Source organism: Tamandua tetradactyla, chromosome 11 (assembly GCF_023851605.1).
Source record: "Tamandua tetradactyla isolate mTamTet1 chromosome 11, mTamTet1.pri, whole genome shotgun sequence".
Lineage (NCBI taxonomy): Eukaryota > Metazoa > Chordata > Mammalia > Pilosa > Myrmecophagidae > Tamandua > Tamandua tetradactyla.
This window is the reverse complement of record NC_135337.1, coordinates 62,721,222-62,739,025: the sequence shown is the minus strand read 5'-3', so window position 1 is coordinate 62,739,025 and position 17,804 is coordinate 62,721,222. Positions and strand designations below refer to the sequence as shown.

General features: G+C 34.6%; 1 protein-coding gene across 6 annotated transcripts in view; it reads left to right on the top strand.

Moving 5' to 3' along the window:
* ALG6 (ALG6 alpha-1,3-glucosyltransferase) overlaps window positions 1-17,804 on the top strand; it is a 60,884-nt gene that overhangs the window by 32,400 nt on the left and 10,680 nt on the right. For 5 of the 6 annotated variants that reach the window (XM_077120743.1, XM_077120745.1, XM_077120740.1 and 2 more), the window contains 5 exons: window positions 1,148-1,333; window positions 1,904-2,039; window positions 3,560-3,645; window positions 6,268-6,352; window positions 9,845-9,915. In XM_077120743.1, coding sequence (XP_076976858.1) covers window positions 1,148-1,333; window positions 1,904-2,039; window positions 3,560-3,645; window positions 6,268-6,352; window positions 9,845-9,915 — 564 coding nt within the window. The remainder of the gene's footprint in view (window positions 1-1,147; window positions 1,334-1,903; window positions 2,040-3,559; window positions 3,646-6,267; window positions 6,353-9,844; window positions 9,916-17,804) is intronic. The other variant, XM_077120746.1, reaches the window with a different exon arrangement.

Genomic DNA, 17,804 nt, shown 5'->3' with positions numbered 1-17,804 from the left:
TGGATCAGGATTAAAACCTGGCTTTTCTAGAATACATAATCCTTTCAAACCAGTGCAGCAGGTATACTTTGCGATCCTCAGTGCCAGAATGTAGAGGGTTTTATGCTATAGTACTTAACACTACACTAGTTGCTTTGGATAGTTTATTACATTGTTTTTGGAGAATTATTCTTTCTTTTACTGCCGGGGGTAAATCTTTGGCTGCCAGGAAATTTTTGACAAGTCTGGGGTGAGGTTTGACTTCTCTGTCTAGGAATTTTTTTCAGTTCCTCCCCTTGTTTTCTTTTCTTCATGTTACTTAAGCACTCTGTTTTTTTTCAGGGTCGGGGGGCGGGTGGCTCGACTGGAAATTGAACCTCAAACCTGTGTCTCCAGCATGGTAGGCGAACATTCTACCACTGAAACACCCGTGCACCCATAAGCACTCCAACCTTCTTGATTTTTCCAAAGTTTCCAGAGATGTTGGACTGGTTCCTTGCTTGACTAGAGCCTCTTACATTTTCTAAAGCTGTGAGCTTCTTCCACTCTATTTCATTTGTTACCACTTCTCTAACCCCTTTTTAACTTCCAGAAATATGTTTAAATCATTCTGATCTATTACAGCCTGCTCTCCTGTTCTCTTTATGAATTTATACCTTTTTAATTTCTTACCATTTTAAAGGGGTCTCAGAAAGAAAAGGAGGTAGAATGCTCGGTCACCATTTTGATAGAAAATCTAATTGTGATGTTTTAATATAACAATGTTATTAATTGCTAATCAAGCACATATTCATTTATATTATTCATGCATATTTTAGAGGAAATACAATATCACAGAGAAAGGTGTTTTTTTAAACTTTGCAGAATTGATTTACTATTTAGATTTTGATATGTTATATAATGTTAGGAAGAGGCCTAATAGAAACAAAGCTATGTATTTACTATTTACAGTTCTTTTAAATCTAAACACATCAGTTGCTCTGTTAGCAATAGATTTAATAGATTTGAGTCCATTATATATCATTCAAATATGTTTATCACTTTAGAACTTTCGGTTTTTGTATAGGAATAGCTTTTATTGTACGTATTATCACATAAGAAATATTTTTATAAGATGCAAGATCAGTTTTTTTTAATTATTGAGATAATTTCCTTGACATGGGAACATATATAATTCTGTGAGTCTTGGCTTTGCTTTGTGGGGTGTTCTAGGAGTATCTTGTGACTGGGACCTGCTAGGGTCACTGGCATTTTGCTTAGCTATAAATTATAAACAGATGGAACTTTACCATTCATTGCCATTTTTTTGTTTTTTACTTGGCAAGTGTTTTAAAAAAGGCCTGAAAGGAAAGGGGTGAGTGGCTTTTAAACACCAGAATTCAAAAAGTTATATAAAAGAATTTATTTGGCATAATTACCTCAAGGAAACTTGTCTTGTGTTTGCCTTTTGGTGATTTCTTATTAAACTATTGGCTGTGTGTGGGGTGTGTGGGAAGAAAGAGATTGTCACATTTTATATTCTTTCATTTTTAAACCTTTATAATCAGTGAGATTTTTAATCCGTGTACATTCAGTGGAGATAATACAGATTGGCTTGTTAGAATATTGCCATAGGATTTCATCTTTTAGAGCATATTACATGTTATCTTTATTAGAAATACACCCAATTTGATATTTTTCTCCTAGTTGCATTCCCTTATTCCCATAGAATTGGCATCTAACGTAAATGTTAATTAGGTTGGCGATGGCACTTCTTAACAGTTGTGACTATCTTCACTCTGATTTGAATAGACTCCCATTGTAAACCTACATCATAGTATAGATTTATCATAGCTGCATTTATTATATTCATTGAGATTCAGATTGATTTATCAGAATTATTAACCTCTCCCTATCTTTCTGCTTGCCTTTATTTGTTTTCTAGGTTTGTGTTATTAATTAAGCTAGCTTGTACTGTTGTGGCTTCCTTCATTATCTGCTGGCTGCCATTCTTTACAGAAAAGGAGCAAACCCTCCAAGTTCTAAGAAGACTCTTCCCTGTTGATCGTGGATTATTTGAGGCATGTTTAAAAACTTTCACTGTTTTTTGTTACAGTGCTTTCACTATGCCATTTGGGGATTTCATGTAGAAAATACACAAGGAGTAGTAATTTCAGCTACTTTCTTCCTGCAGTCATTTCTTGCCAGTTATTTAGTCTAGTTATAAACCCTAGCTCAGCTGGCATTTTCTGGTACATTATATGAATAGAAAATATATTTATGTCATTATCAGGTTCATAATTCAGTTGTGTATATATATATATAATATAATGAAAGACAGTATGAGAAGTTGCAGCTACACAGTTAACAGCTCTGTAATGTTTTGGTTTATATTCTTTTTTTAGTCTCAGAAAATTATTTGTTAAACTAATAATCATGTTTGCTTCAGGAAGATCTCATAATTCCTTGTGAGATATATAACCTCCTCACAGTAATTTTTAATGAGAATCTTTCATTTCATTTAATGCCAGCTTAATCACTCTTGTTCATCTTTTATTACATGAATAATTTGATGAGTTGGATTTAGTTATTAAATTAAACAAACCATTTTTCTGAAATGAAAAGGCCTTTTAACAAAGTTAGAGACAGCGTTTTATAGGCAATTTACTTTTGAATAAACATTTCATTTAAAAAGAATTAGAAAAACATATATGTCTTTCTAATTTTTGAATATATAAATTACTACAGAAGATCTTTCATTGGATATAAGGAAACAGAACCTGCATTTTCAAAGAGACTAAGGAAAAGTTTGGTGTTGTGAAAGAATAAGAAATTGTGATTGTGTGTTAGTGGGGATGATGATGGTGCTATTACTGATCATAATAAGTGATCACTATGATTTTCACTGTCGCTTGCTAGGTACCAGATACTTCACATGTAATTTCAGTTGATGTTTACAATAGCTCCGTGAGATGGTTTTTATTATCACTATTTACAACATAAGAAAGCTGAGTTCAGAGATTCTTGTAGTAATACGTGGAAGAGCAGTGATTTGAACTTCAAAATTTGTGCTCCTAATTTTTTAAAAATACACGTCTAACTTTTAACATCTATATAAAGAAAAGTTTAATTTTGCATATAAACTGAGTTGCCTTCCATTTCAAAAATGGTAATTACCATGATAATTATATAAGTGAGTATCATATATGTTTGATGGGTTGCAGGTCTTCATTCACTTGTGACCCTCAAAATCTGAAGAGCATTTTCTTTGATTCAGCAGAGGAAGAAGGATGGTGTAATAGTCAGTGGTAGTTACTTTCTTGATATTATATCTGCACAGCTGTGAGTCAGGCAGCTGTGTAGAGATGAGTTTCACTAATAATAATAAATGCTTGAGTATGTGTGTGCATATGTTATTTTGTATGTTGTGTATATGTTTATTCATTGAAGAGTTTAATCAACTTAGCAAATTGTGAATAAAAGCTTCACATGTTGCAGTAGTTTATTTACTTAGAGATTATGGACTGCGCTTAGTGGGGTTTAGTATTTCTTTTAATTATACAGGAATGTAAAATTAACAATTTAACGAATCTCTTTTAAGGATAAAGTAGCCAATGTTTGGTGTAGCTTCAATGTCTTTGTGAAGATTAAGGATATTTTACCACATCACACCCAGATAATAATCAGGTAAGAGACAGAAAGTTTATGCACTCTTTTTTTAATTTGCTTGTGAGAATACCGACCCTGCTTTTTTCCATGTGTTTTTTTTTTTTTTTAACTTTTTGTGTGTGTGTGTGTGAAAAATAACATTTATACAAAAAAACCAGTAAATTTCCAAGTACATTTTAACAAGTAGTTATACAGCAGATTTAAAGTTTGGTATGGGTTGCAGTTCCACAATTTTTCATTTTTTCTTTTAGCTGCTCCAAGACACTGGAGACCAAAAGAAATATCAATATATTGATTGAGCAGTTATATTCATTTGTTAAATCCTATCTTCTCTATTATACTCTTCTCTTTTTTTTTTTTTTTTTTTTGTGAAAAATAACATATATACAAAAAAGCAATACATTTCAAAGTACATTGATTGTGCTTCCCTGGTAGCTCCATGGTAGAATTCTTGTCTGAAAAGCAGGACACCTAGGTTCAATTCCTGGAGCCTGTTCATGCCAAATATAAAATAAAAACAAAGTACATTGATTGCAATAGTTAGTTGTAGAACAGATTTCAGAGTTTGGTATGGGTTACAATTCTACAGTTTTAGGTTTTTATTTCTAGCTACTCTGAAGTACTGGAGACTAAAAGCGATATCAGTATATTGATTCAGCACTCATACTCATTTGTTAAACCTGACTTTCTCTGTATAGCTCCACCATCATCTTTGACCTTTCAGTCTTTAGGGGTATTATTTGGGCTATACCTTTTTCATGTTGGAAGGGGCTGTTAATGATATGGGCTGGGGGATGGAACTAACTAATATTCTGGAGAGGCTAGCCCCTCTGCATTTCAGGAGTTACTTGGTCCCGGGACCCATCTGGAAGTTGTAAGTTACTGGAACGTTACCCTAGTGCATGGAACCTTCGTAGAATCTTACATAATGCCCTAGGTATTCTTTAGGGTTGGCAGGAATGGTTTTGGTTGGGATTTGGCAAGTTATGTCAGGTAGCAGTGTCTAACTGAAGCTTACTTAAGGGTGACCTGCAGAGTAGCCTCTCGGCTTTTTGAACTCTCTCAGCCACTGATACCTTATTTGTTATGCTTCTATCCCCCATTTTGGTCAATTTATATACTCTTTAAAAGTATTATGGTAATATCTCATTATAATTTTTCTGGCATCAGAGAATGAGGATTCTTCATTGGTGAATTTTCCACATAAACCTCTATACAACAATACATTTTAATTTGAATTACTTTATGTGAGAACATTCTGAATTGTTACCAAATTCCTTCCCCCTTATATAGAAAACGTGCTAAACATGATCAGCATCATCTGGAAGAGTCATGTTTTTCACTGGTGTATCAATCAGGGTTCAACCAGAGAAGCACAAGTAGATCATATATATGTGTGCATGAATGAATTTATTATGAGGAATTGGTTTATGTAAATGTGAGAAGTCTACAAAGCAGGCAGTCAGGAAGGGAAATCTAAGAGGAAGGGAGAGCAGTTCACACCTATCTGATTTTTGAAGTCTCTGAGCTTAGGAAAGGCCTAAATCCTCTTTTAAAGGGCTTCCAGTTGGTTAAGTTCGATCCTCCCAGGATAATCTTTTTAATTAACTTTAAATCAACTGAATAGGGACTTTAAGTACATCTGCAAAATCCCTTCACAGCAGCACCGAGATTACTGTTTGAGAAACTGGGAGAAGGTATATATGTTACCAAATGTATGCTGCCTCCCTCTGTCCTCCAACTTCAGTGAGAGAATATCCGTTATAACTCATCCTATCAGGAAGCATTCTAGAGAAGGAATTCCGGGGACTTGAGTTAGCCTAACCAGATTGACACATCACAGAGTCACCACAGGTAGGGAAATAGTTATTCTTTTGTGTTATTGTACTTGTTTTCAGGGTTTTTCAAGGGCTATTTGTCATGGTACTAGATGGAGCCAGATTGTTCTGCTTGTTGAGTCTGTCAACTTTCTCTAGTTCTTTTTTCTCCCTGCCTTTCAGTCTACTGTTGGCTAGGAGAAGCTTTAGTTTCTTCCTACTATCTTTTTAGCTTGTTCTTTCTGATTTAACATGGTCTTAAAATTGTAAAATAAACTTTTGTGAAATAGGAGCCAGAAGAGAGTCTCTTGTGAGTAAAATTTATCAATATTGTGTTACATATATAGGAATACTCTTTCTACCTGGTTATGCTCTCTTGAGTGATATTGACCATTAGCTATGTGTCTTCCTAACTTTTGTATAAACGATGTTAAATACTAAAATAATAAATATTTAGTATTGTTTTATTCTATATTATATCATAATTATATTTATATTAAAACATGCACATATTTTGATTTATAGACTTTATTTCAATGTTATTTGGTCCTAAATCTAATGAATAAAAATTAACTTTAATTTGACATCAATTTAGGTTGATAAATCCATATACTTTTTTCTTTTTTTTTTTTTCCACCTGGGCAGCCACTGGGAATTGAACTTGGTCTCCAGCATGGCAGGCAAGAACTCTGCCAGTGAGCCACCGTGGCCTGCCCGATAAAATATTTTTAAAATATTTTAAAAGTTTAAAAAAACTTCTAAAATATTTATTTTAATTGGTTTTATACACAAAGAAAACAATTATTTGTTATTTATTTTTTAGCTTTTGTTTTACATTTTTGAGCCTACTTCCTGCATGTATAAAATTAACTCTTCAGCCCTCTCCCAAAGGATTCAAATTTACTCTGGTAAGTTTCTCATTACTTTAAATACTTAACTTTTTTTTTTTAATATAGATTATTATTTTCTTTTTCTGAACAGGATTGACTAGATTAGAAAATAAGAGATTCATTTATTTGGCATACACTTTATTGAGTATCTACCATACTTTGGTGCTGTATTGGGCACTAGGCAGTGCAATCGGAATCTTTCAGTTTAATTCAACAGCTATTAATTCAGTTTCTGCTTTCTGTTAATCAATAAAGGAGTACAAAGAAGAAGACCGTAATTACAGGGCTACTTAAACAGTTGTGCTCTAAAGCAGATCGTATTGACTTCTATTACATACAGGTTAAGTCTTATTATTTCATGGTGTGGGAAAGGGAGATACTGCTGTGGGGGGAGATACTATATAGCTTCTGAGATCAAGTAGGATTTGAACCAGATTTTGAAACTTGAACAGGAATTGGAACAGGGGAGTATATAGCAGAAGGGTTATCAAGGTAGGAGGAAGAGCTTGAAGATAAAGACGTGGGAATGGACAGGGAATGTTCTGAAAAAAGCTATTTGTGTGATTTGTGTGCATGTGTATGTGTTGTGAGTAGGAGAGGATATGGTAGGATATAAGGATAGAAAAGGACCGAATTATGGAAGACCTTGAATGTCAGGTTGAAAAGTTTAGAGTTTTGACTTGTGTGCAAGAGGAGCCAAGTAAGATTTTGAGAAGGGAAAGGAGCAGACTTCTGTTTTAGGGACATGATTTCTGTGAATTTGAAGATAGATTGAGTGTTTTTTCTGCAGTTTAGTGTTTCTCTGAGTGGGTTTATAGACTCCTGGTTGTATTTTTGTGGTATTTGAAGATTTTATTTCTCTGTGCCATGGTCTATAAAATGACATTTTAAAAATATCTTTTAAAATATGAAGAAAATTTAGTTTATAGAAACAGTAATTCCTAGTGAGCTTATAAGGGGGCAGTATTTTATAAATTTGGGTTCCAATTGTGGGGCTTCCGCATATTTACATTGCATTTTAAAAATAAGTCAGAACAGAATGCTAGCAGTGAAATAGTGCAAAAGTGCATTTCTTTACCACAATCCAAAAAAGTTAATTTCAAGCTAAATAAAGGTATATTTCAAAGATAATGGAATGCAGTTTCAGAGTTTTAGTAACTGTATAAGTGTTGCAGATGATTACTTTTAAGGTTATACACCAGAAAAAAATTTTTTTTCTCTTAATTTCCTGATTATTTCTGTTTGCTTTGTATTAATACAAGCTTCTGTGTTTAAAACAAACAAAAAACAAAACAAAAGCACTTTAATGTTTTTTGTTATTTTTGTTGATAATTTTTTGTTTTTATTGAGTACTTCTGAGAGCTTTAAAAACATTTGCTATTATAATTATTTTAAGATTATTTTCCTTTCAGTCAAATTAGCTTGAGTTATTTTTCAATATAAATCTATAATTGATATAATCGGTAGTATGGATATATTTATAGCAACAAAATGATTTATACATATGTGTTTCATTTTTATTTTGATAACTGATAACACAAAATTTTCCATTTTAAGCACCTTTTTGTGTACAGTCCAGTAATATCAGTTATGTTCATAACGTTGTGCAACCATCAGTGCTATCCATTACCAAAACTTTTTCATCACCCCAAACAGAAACTCTTTACCTGTTAAGCAGTAACTTCCTATTCCTCCCACCCTACACCCCTGCTCCTCATAACCTATAATTTATTTTGTCTCTATGAATTTACTTATTCTAGGTGTTTCATAGAAGTGAAATCATACAGTATTTGTCCTTTTGTTTTTTCACCCAACATGATGTCTTCAAGGTTCATCCATGTTATAGCATGCATCACAGTTTCATTCCTTTTTATGGCTGTATAATATTCCAGTTTATGTAGTACATTTTGTTTATCCATTTATCTGTTGTCCATTTTTGTTGCTTGTACCTTTTGCTGTTGTGGACAGTGCTGCTCTGAACACTGGTGTACAAATAATCTGAGTTCCTGTTTTTACTTCTTTTGGGTATATACCCAGAAGTAGAATTGCTAGGTCATATAGTAATTCTCTTTTTAACTTTCTGAGGAACCACCAAGCTGTTTTTCACAGTGGCTGCGCGATTTTACATCCCCACCAAAAATGTATATAGGGTTCTTGTTTTTCCAGATCCTTGCTACCACTTGTTATTTTCTGATTTTTGAACGATAGCCATTTTAATGGTTGTAAAGTGGTATCTCATTATGGTTTTGATTTGCATTTCCTTAAAATGATATGTAGTTAATTTATGCTAATAGTATTTATTAAGTGCCCTCTAATCTTCAGGCATTGGTCATATGTCATTCATTTAAGTGAATGACAGATAATGCCACTACTGTCTTGATTGGAGTCTTTCATCCTAGTGGCAGGAGATGGACAATAAATAAATCAATTAACAAGAAAGTATCTGGGAGTGATATTTGGCTGAGAATTGAATGACCAAACAGAAGCCAACCCCAGGAAAATCTGGGGTCTGATTTGATAAATACAAATGTAAAAGCATTAAAGCAAGAACATGTTTGGCATGTTGACGACATAAAGGGACAGGTAAGACGTGGCTGGCACAATGTGAGTGAGGGAGAGAATGAGATACGGATTGGGAGAGGAGGACAGGAGCCAGCTCATACAGCTCTTTGCAGGAGTTCAGATTTTATTCTAAGCTTAATGGGAAGCTATTGAAGGATTTTTAAAAAGGAAAATAATATGACCTGGCATGATGGCTGTGTGGAGAATGGACTGTAGGGGATCAAGACTACCGATTAGGAAATTATTACAATAATTCAGGTGAAAGATGAGGGTGACTTAGACCATGTCTTTGCACTACCTTTAGCAAAGGGGAAAGAGAGAAGTGGATGGCTGTTGTAGTTAGGAAGTGGTTTAGATAGGATTTGCTGATGGATTGAATGTGTAACATGTATAAGATAGTGATATAGGTTTTTGTCTTGAGCAATTGAATTGCTATATGTAGTCATATGTCTAATATGCAGAAAATGATCTTCTAGAAATAGATCTTGGTAATTTTTATTTAAAACCCCAAATAGCAAACAAACTTATAAAACATTTAGTGTATTTTTTTGAGGTGCACATTTTAAAAACATTAAAATAGATTTTTTTTTGCAGTTTTATATTATGACCTTTTCTTTTATCCTTTTTAATTTAAAATGAGGATGGCAAGGGAGGACAGGGATATGATTATTATGTCAGAGGTATTTAGTAGTTTTACTTATTAGTAACTGAGTCTCAATGAACTTACTTTAGGTAGTAATTATAGCTTTATAATAATTTTTTAAATTGATTATTAAATTTGATTTAAAATATTATATATATTAGTATTGCATTTTAATTTTACTTCTACTTAGGAACTACATTAAATTTGAATACTTTATTTGAAGTGGTTTTTATTTAGATTCATAATGAAATTGCTGTTGTATTTTGCAAGTTGTTTTATCTCATTTTCCCTCTTTTTCCTTAAAGGTTAGCTGTGCACTATCATTCTTTTTATTTTCTTTCCAAGTACATGAAAAGTCCATTCTCTTGGTATCATTGTAAGTAAAAATGCTTGAAGTTTACATTTATAATTATGTGTATATAATATATAAATACATTTATAAATTCATATACTCACTTAAATGCAAAATGAAATTACACAATTGTTATGCCTTTACATAAATTATTTCCTAAACCATTTATTTCCAGAATGATGATCTCTTGCTATGTTACTTCTTTATTAATAATGATATTTTAAACTTTAAAAAATATTGGAGGGGTATAATTGACATACTTTTAATTTCTTCCAGTTTCTTCATATGACTTTTCTATATGCTAATCAAAAATATGTTCTCCAAACAGGCTTTTCTTAGATTGGAGTCTCTTTGTCATCTTTGCCTTTTTCATTTCATTCATTTCCACATCTGCTCAGAACCCTCTCTGTTCACCTTCCTTTCTGTTTTTTTGTTTTGTTTTGGTTTGGTTTTTCATTCTAAGCTTTGTTTAGGTCTTATTGGCAATCTCTAGCCAAATTACTTTGTTTTAAGAACATGAAAAATTTTTTCTTGGGCTCCAGTTGTAAACTCTTCATAGAAATTAGGTGACGCTTGGAAGCTTTATTATCCAGATATTAAAATAGTATTGGCCTAGAATACCTTGAAATACTGCCCTAGATCAGTTCCAACCTGCTACCACCTACTCTTCACCTCGTATTTGTTAGGTTCCTGTGGAAGATACATATTCATAATGATCAATGACAAAAGGAAGGCATTATCACTTTTGTTAGGTAGAGCTTTAGACTAAAACGTCGGTGTAGAGCTTTGTGGTAAGTTGGACCGGCCTTGTGGAAGGCTTCTTTGCCCTAAGCAAAGAGACAGTCTCATACCATTGTAGGCTCAGAGGATGCTTAATTTCATTCCCTGATGCCCAAGCCCAAGTTGATTATTACCACTATTATATAAGGCTAGGCTGACCCTACGCATATCCCTAGTGCTAGAGAAAATGAAAGTATAGAAAGGGATTACTTTTAGATGTATATTTTCCCTACAATTTTTAACCCATACAAATGCAGCCCATTCATTGCAATCTGGCTATTCACATTGGTTCTCAGGTGCTGAATTTTGGGGGTTCATGCTCCACAACTGTACCTGGTTTATTTGTAATATAATTTTGACTAAAAGATTTTGCTAGCATTAAAATTTCCTCACAGATCTGAGGGAAGCTGATCTGGATAGGACTAAGGTAGATCAGAATACAGTATAAAGGATGATATTGTCCATATTTTAAAACTTCACCTTCTGTTTGAGACCAAAGGGAGAGATGTTTATTTGGTACAAAATTTATATTTTAGTTAGTGCATTACCTAATTTAACTTGCTTGGTGAGTTTGATTGAACACCATAAGTATATGGAATTTTGAATGGGGCATGAAATTGTGTTAGTTTGTCCAGGTTAGTGTAATGCCCTGATCTATCTCAGAGTAATTTGGGCAATGAGTAATGAAATATTTGCCAAGTCCCTTTGGGGGACTAGGGAGAAAGGAAATATTCAACTTCCACGTTTGGAGAATTTCTCATATTCTCTCAGGCAGAGCAGACAACCAAATCAATAGGCCGAGCCCTTGACCTTGGAGTTTGCCCCTATGAAACTTATTCCTGCAAAGTAGTGGCTTAGCCTACTTAAACATAGGCCTAAGAATTACCCCCAGAGTACCTCTTTTGTTGCTCAGATGTTGCCTCTCTCTCTAAGTCAACTTGGCAGGTGAACTCATTGCCCTCCCCCCTACATGGGATATGACTCCCAGGGATGCCAAGTTTCCTTGGCAATGTGGGATAGAATGCCCAGGATGAGCTGGAATGCGGTATGGGATTGGGAAAGTTTTTTTGACCAAAAAGGGGAAGAGAGAAATGAGACAAAATAGTTTCAGTGGCTGAGAGATTTCAAACAAAGTTGAGAGGTTATCCTGGACATTATTCTTATGCATTATAGAGATATCTCTTTTTAGTTTATATTGGAGTGGCTGGAGGGAAGTACCTAAAACTGTTGAGCTGTGACTCAGTAGCCTTGATTCTTTTTTCTTTTTTTTTTTTAATGTTTTTATTGGCAAATCTTCACACACATGCATTCCATATATGATGTACAACCAGCTTTGATTCTTTTTTTTTTTTTTTTTTTTTTTTTTAACATGGGCAGGCACCGGGAATTGAACCCGGGTCCTCGGGCTTGGCAGGCAAGCATTCTTACCTGCTGAGCCACTGTGGCCCGCCCCAGCTTTGATTCTTGAAGACAATTGTATGAAGATACAACTTTTATAATGTGACTGTGTGATTGTGAAAACCTTGTGTCTGGTGCTCCTTTTATCCAGGGTATGGACAGATGTGTAAAAAAATATGGATTAAAAAGTAAATAAATAATGGGGGAAGATAAGGGGTAAAATAAATTGGGTAGATGCAAATACTAGTGGTCAGTGAGAGGGAATGGTAAGAGGTATGGGATGTATGAGTTTTTTTTAAATTTCTTTTTCTGGAGTGATGCAAATGTTCTAAAAAATTATCATGGTGGTGAATATACAAATATGTGATAATATTGTGAGCCATTGAACTTATATGTGTGTGAAGATTTGTCAGTAAAATTTTTTTTTAAAAGTTCCTCATAGTCTGATCCCAACTAATCTATCATTAAAGCAAATATTTCATTCAGTAAATATTTATTGAATGCCTACTATTGGCCAGACGTTCTCTGGACACTTGGGATACATCCATGAACAAAAGAGACAAAAACCCCTGCCTTGTTAGCTTTCATTTTCAGGGACAAACACTAAATAATAGCATAAAAGAAGAACTTAAATAGTGTATTAGAAAGTACTAAATGCCATGAGGGAATAATAAATTAGAGTACCTGAAGTCAGAGTATAGGAACAGGTTGCAGTTTTAAATAAGGATGTCAGAGTGGCCTCATTGAGGTGCTGTTTGAGTTAACTAGAGGAGGCGAGAAAGTTAGCCATGTGGACATCTGGGAGAATAACATAGGCAGCCAGAACAGCCAGTGTTCAAGACTCTAAGATAGTACTGGTATGGTTAGGAACAGCAAAAAAGGCCAGTGTGGCCAGAGTACAGTGATCAAAGTGGGGTGTCATAGCAGGCGAGGTCTAGGAGGTAACGGTGTCAAATCATGTAGGACTTATCCATATTAATATCCATATTAAGAAGTTTGGATTTTATTCTGAAGGAAATATGGAGCCATGGAAGCTTTTGAAAGAAACTTCATCTACTTGTGTTCTTAAAGAAGCACTCTGACTGTGGCTTGAGATTAGATTGTAGGGAACCAGGGTCGAAATCATGGAGACCCTCTAGAAAGCTGTTACCATTAATCACCTGAGAGGTGGTGATGACTGCGACCAAGATAACTTATAGCGGAAGAGGTGAAGTCATCAGTTTCTGTAAATATGTACAACCAGAAGGTTTCTTGATGATTTGGAGCTGGGCATGAGGAAAAGAGAAAAATACAGTGTTTGGCCTGTAAAGAAAGATGGAATTGTCAAATACTAAAATGGGAAAAATGACAAATAGAGCAGGATTAGGCTAGGTGGGGTCAGAGTGGGAGGTTTAGGAGTTGAGTTTTGGGCATGTTTTTAGATATCTAAGTGGAAATGTTGAATCAGCATTAATCTAGATAGGATATATGAGTGTAGTTCCAGAAGGAGGTTGAACTTGAGAAATTTTCTCAAAATTTATTTTGAGAGATTAAATTTTCCCAAAAATTATTTGTGTTAAGGACATGAGGTAATCAGTTGTATGAGGTGTTGCGAATGGGTCAAATAGTTGAGGGCTGAGAGTAAATTATTGGCGTCACAAAATGGAAGTCATTTGGGAGCATGACAGAGCCAGTGTTGGTACAGTGGTAGAGGCAAAAGTCTTATTAGGTGGGTTTAAAGGATAATGTGGCAAGAATTGGAAATGACAGATATAGATCATTCTTTTTTAAATTTATATAAGATTTTTTTTATTATGGTAAAATGCAGAATATAAAATTTACCATTAGTGACATTTAGTACTTTTGCATCACCACTATTGACTTTCACAGTATTTCATCACCCCACAAGGAAACCCTGTATCCATGCGCAGTCACTCCCCATTCCACCCTTCTCCCAACTCCTGGCAACATTAACTTCTTTGATTTACTTCTTCTGGATTTTCATATAAATGGCGTCATATAATAAATGGCTTTTTGTATCTGCTTTCTCTCACTTAGTATAATGTTCTCAAGGTTCATTCATGTTGTAGCATGAATTTTAGTACTTTATTCCTTTTTATGGATAAATAGCATTGCTCTGTCTGTATATACTGGGTTTTGTTTATCTGTTCATCAATTTATGGACATTTGGGTTGTTTGTACCTTTTGTGGAATAGTGCTGCTATGAATATTCATGTGCAAGTTTTTGTTTGAACACTTGTTTTCACTTCTCTTGGATATATATCTAGGAAGGGAATTGCTAGGTCATATGGTAATTTCATGTTTATCTTATTAAGGAATTACTGAACTGTTTTCCATAGTGGCTGCACCATTTTACATTCCTACCGGCAGTGTATGTTCCCAATTTCTTCATGTCATTGCCAACACTTATTTTCCATTTTTTAAAATTATTGTCATCTAGTGGTATCTTTTGTGGTTTCAATTTGCATTTCTCTAATGACTAAGGGTGTTGAACACCTTTTCATAAGTTTCTTGGCCATTTCTGTATCTTGTTTGGAGAAATGCCTATTCAAGTTCTTTACCCAGATTTTAATTGGATTGTTTGTCTTTTTGTTACTGAGTTATGTTCTAATTTGCTGGCTGCTGGAACACAGTATACCAGAAAAGGAGTGGCATTTAAAAAAGGGAATTTAATACGTTGCTAGTTTACAGTTCTAAGGCTGAGAAAATGTCCCAGTTACAACAAGTCTATAGAAATGTCCAATCAAAGGCATCCAGGGAAAGATACCTTGGTTCAAGAAGACCGATGAAGTTCAGGGTTTCTCTCTCAAATGAGAAGTCACATGGCAAACACAGTCACAGTTTCTCTCTCAGCTGAAAAGTCAAATGGCTAGCAAGGCTTCATCTGCTAGCTTTCTCTCCTGGTTTCCTGTTTTATGAAGCTCCCCGGGAGGTGTTTTCCTTCTTTCTCTCCAAAGGTTGCTGGCTTGTGGGCTCTCTGCTTTTTATAGCTGTATCATTCTTCTCTGCTGTCTCCGAATCTCTCGTTCTCCAAAGTGTTTCCTCTTTTATAGGACTACAGAAACTAATTAAGATCCACCCAAATGAGTGGAGACACACCTCTGCCTAATCCAGCTTAACAACCACTCTTGATTAAATCAGATCTCTAGGGAGATGATCTAATTACAGTTTCAAACATATAATACTGGATAGGGATTAGAAGAAATGGTTGCTTTTACAAGATGGGGTTAGGATTAAAACATGGCTTTTCTAGGGTACATACGTCATTTCCAACCAGCATAAGTTGTAAGAGTTCTTTATGTATTTTGGAGACTAGACCCTTTTTAGATATTTGATTTACAAATATTTTATCCCATTCTATGAGTTGTCTTTTTACTTTCTTGATAGTGTTCTATGCACAAAAGTTTTTATTTTTGAAGACCAATTTACCTATTTTTTTCTTCTGTTGCTCATGCTTTTGAACCATTGCCTAATTGAGGTTCTGAAGATGTTCCTCTATGTTTTCTTCCAGGAGTTTTATAGTTTTAGTTCTTATATTTAGGTCTTTGGGCCATTTTAAGTTAATTTTTGTGTGTAAGTTAGGTATAAAAGTTCTTTAGTGGAATTTTGCTGAAAAGGGAGCCGGAAAATGGATCAATAACTGTAGGGAAAGTGAGGTCAAGAGAGGTTTGTTTACTGTTTGCGTTAAGATAGGAAAAATAATGACATGACAATGATTGATAGGGTAAATTTATGATGTATAGGACAAGTGAGAGTTTCTGGAGCAGAGTCCTTCAATTAGAAGGATATGAGATAGGATCTAGAGCACAAATGGAAGAATTGGCTTTAGACAGATACGTGATAGTTCATTTTTGGTAAAAGGAGGGGAGCAGGCTATATGGGCACAGATACTGGGAAGGAAAATAGATGTGATAGTGGGCTCCCATGAAAGTTCTCTTAACCGTGATTTTCTTATTGAAGTGGGAAGCAACATCATTAGCCAAGAGTGGGATGGAGCTGTTGGAAGTATGAGGAGAGAAAGTTGTGAAATATTTTCCTAAGAAGGGTCAGAGTATGAATTGGACCAGGGGAATATATGTTAATTGCTGGACCCTTGAAAATCACAATCATATATTTAGTGAGACCAGTCAGTGCAGTTAACAGTTTTTCTCCACACCAATAAGTGCTCAGGTATGTTTGGAATAAGGGTAGGTGGACAGTTGAGTATTTTTAAGTTTTTGGTTTTGATAGCTCAGGACTTGAGAGTAAATGCGTGGGTAGATTATAACTGCCCTTAGACTTTAAACTGGGCAAAAAGGGAAAAGAACATCAAAGCAGTGGAATAGTGATTGTGGAGGAGTTGCAGTCTAGAGTATGCTCTCAAGAGGTAGTATGAAGACGAAATCACTAGAAAAGAGGCGTTCCAGCAATTGAGAGGCCAAAGTATTGTAAGTATCATCTGTGTATATACTAAAATTGCTAAGAATTTTGATGAGTAGGTTTCAGGGAGTGATAGTGAATAAGAAGCTGAAATTGTTAAGTAACACGGGAAGTGACTGGTGGTTAGTGGATGATAACAAAAATGAGAAATAATAGTAAGGGATGAAGTCTAATGACATGAAACTCAAAGCTGGGGATTGTTAGGGTGGAGAGAGGAAAAACTGGCATGGCAGGAGCTTTGAAGAGCAAGATTACCTCCCACCTATAGGCCATGTGGTTTGAAGGCTGTGAGGGAAAAAAACAGGCATTATTTGGGATGGCAGAGGGCAGCTCTGCCTTCAGAGGAGGGAGCATCTTTTAGGGCAATTTGGTAAAGGGAACGTTCAAAGAAGAGATTGAGGCTGTAGAGGATTTTGCTTCTTGGTTATGAATTTTAAGTACCTTGAAGTTAGTTGTATTCATCTTTGTATTACTTTCAGAGCAGTGTATACACGTTATGAGTTTTAATAAATGCTCGTGTTTAATAAATTAATATGAATGAATAAATGGAAAAGAATTAAGACTCTGAAAGAAAAGAATAATATTAGGTACCTACTATATGCTTGCAATACAATTAAGATTCAAAAAGCAACAAGCAATGAAATTGAAAGTCCCCTATTATTTAAGTCGTTTTCAGTTGATTTGTAATCCCAGGCTGTAAATTTCATGTAGTACTAGATAGGGGACAAGGTCACCTTTCTAATAAAAAAGGAGAATACTCACATCCTTTTAGAGAATTTGTAAAGGTGAGATCCAAATAATAATAATAACTATTATTATCCATCAACCACCATCATTAGATAAAAGTTTTTATTGCCTGTTTGTATGGGATACCATGGCTAGGCAATATATCTAACACTACAGTTTTGTGGTTCCTTATATTTCAGTGCTTTCACACTTAATTATTTTGAATAGACTGTGAGGGCAAAGGCAGTCTCCAGATCTTGAAAATAATCTGACTCTTTAAATGTACTCAGTAAATTTGGTCAATGAATGAGAAAATAAAGAAGCAGATACATGAATGATTGAAGTTTTCTAATTCTGAAGACAAACTTAAACACTAGACAATTGTAAAAGAATTCTTACAATACTCAACAATGTAAGGTATTGTTATTTCCATTTATATATAAGAAAACAGGTTGGAGTCTTCATTTGCTCAAGGTCACAAAATGAGTGAGTGGCTGAGCTGGGACTTTCCCCTCTTCTGTATAGAGTCATAATTGAATCGAGAAGGTAATGGACCAAGGTTGATGATGGTAAGGGGCTCAGAATTTGCA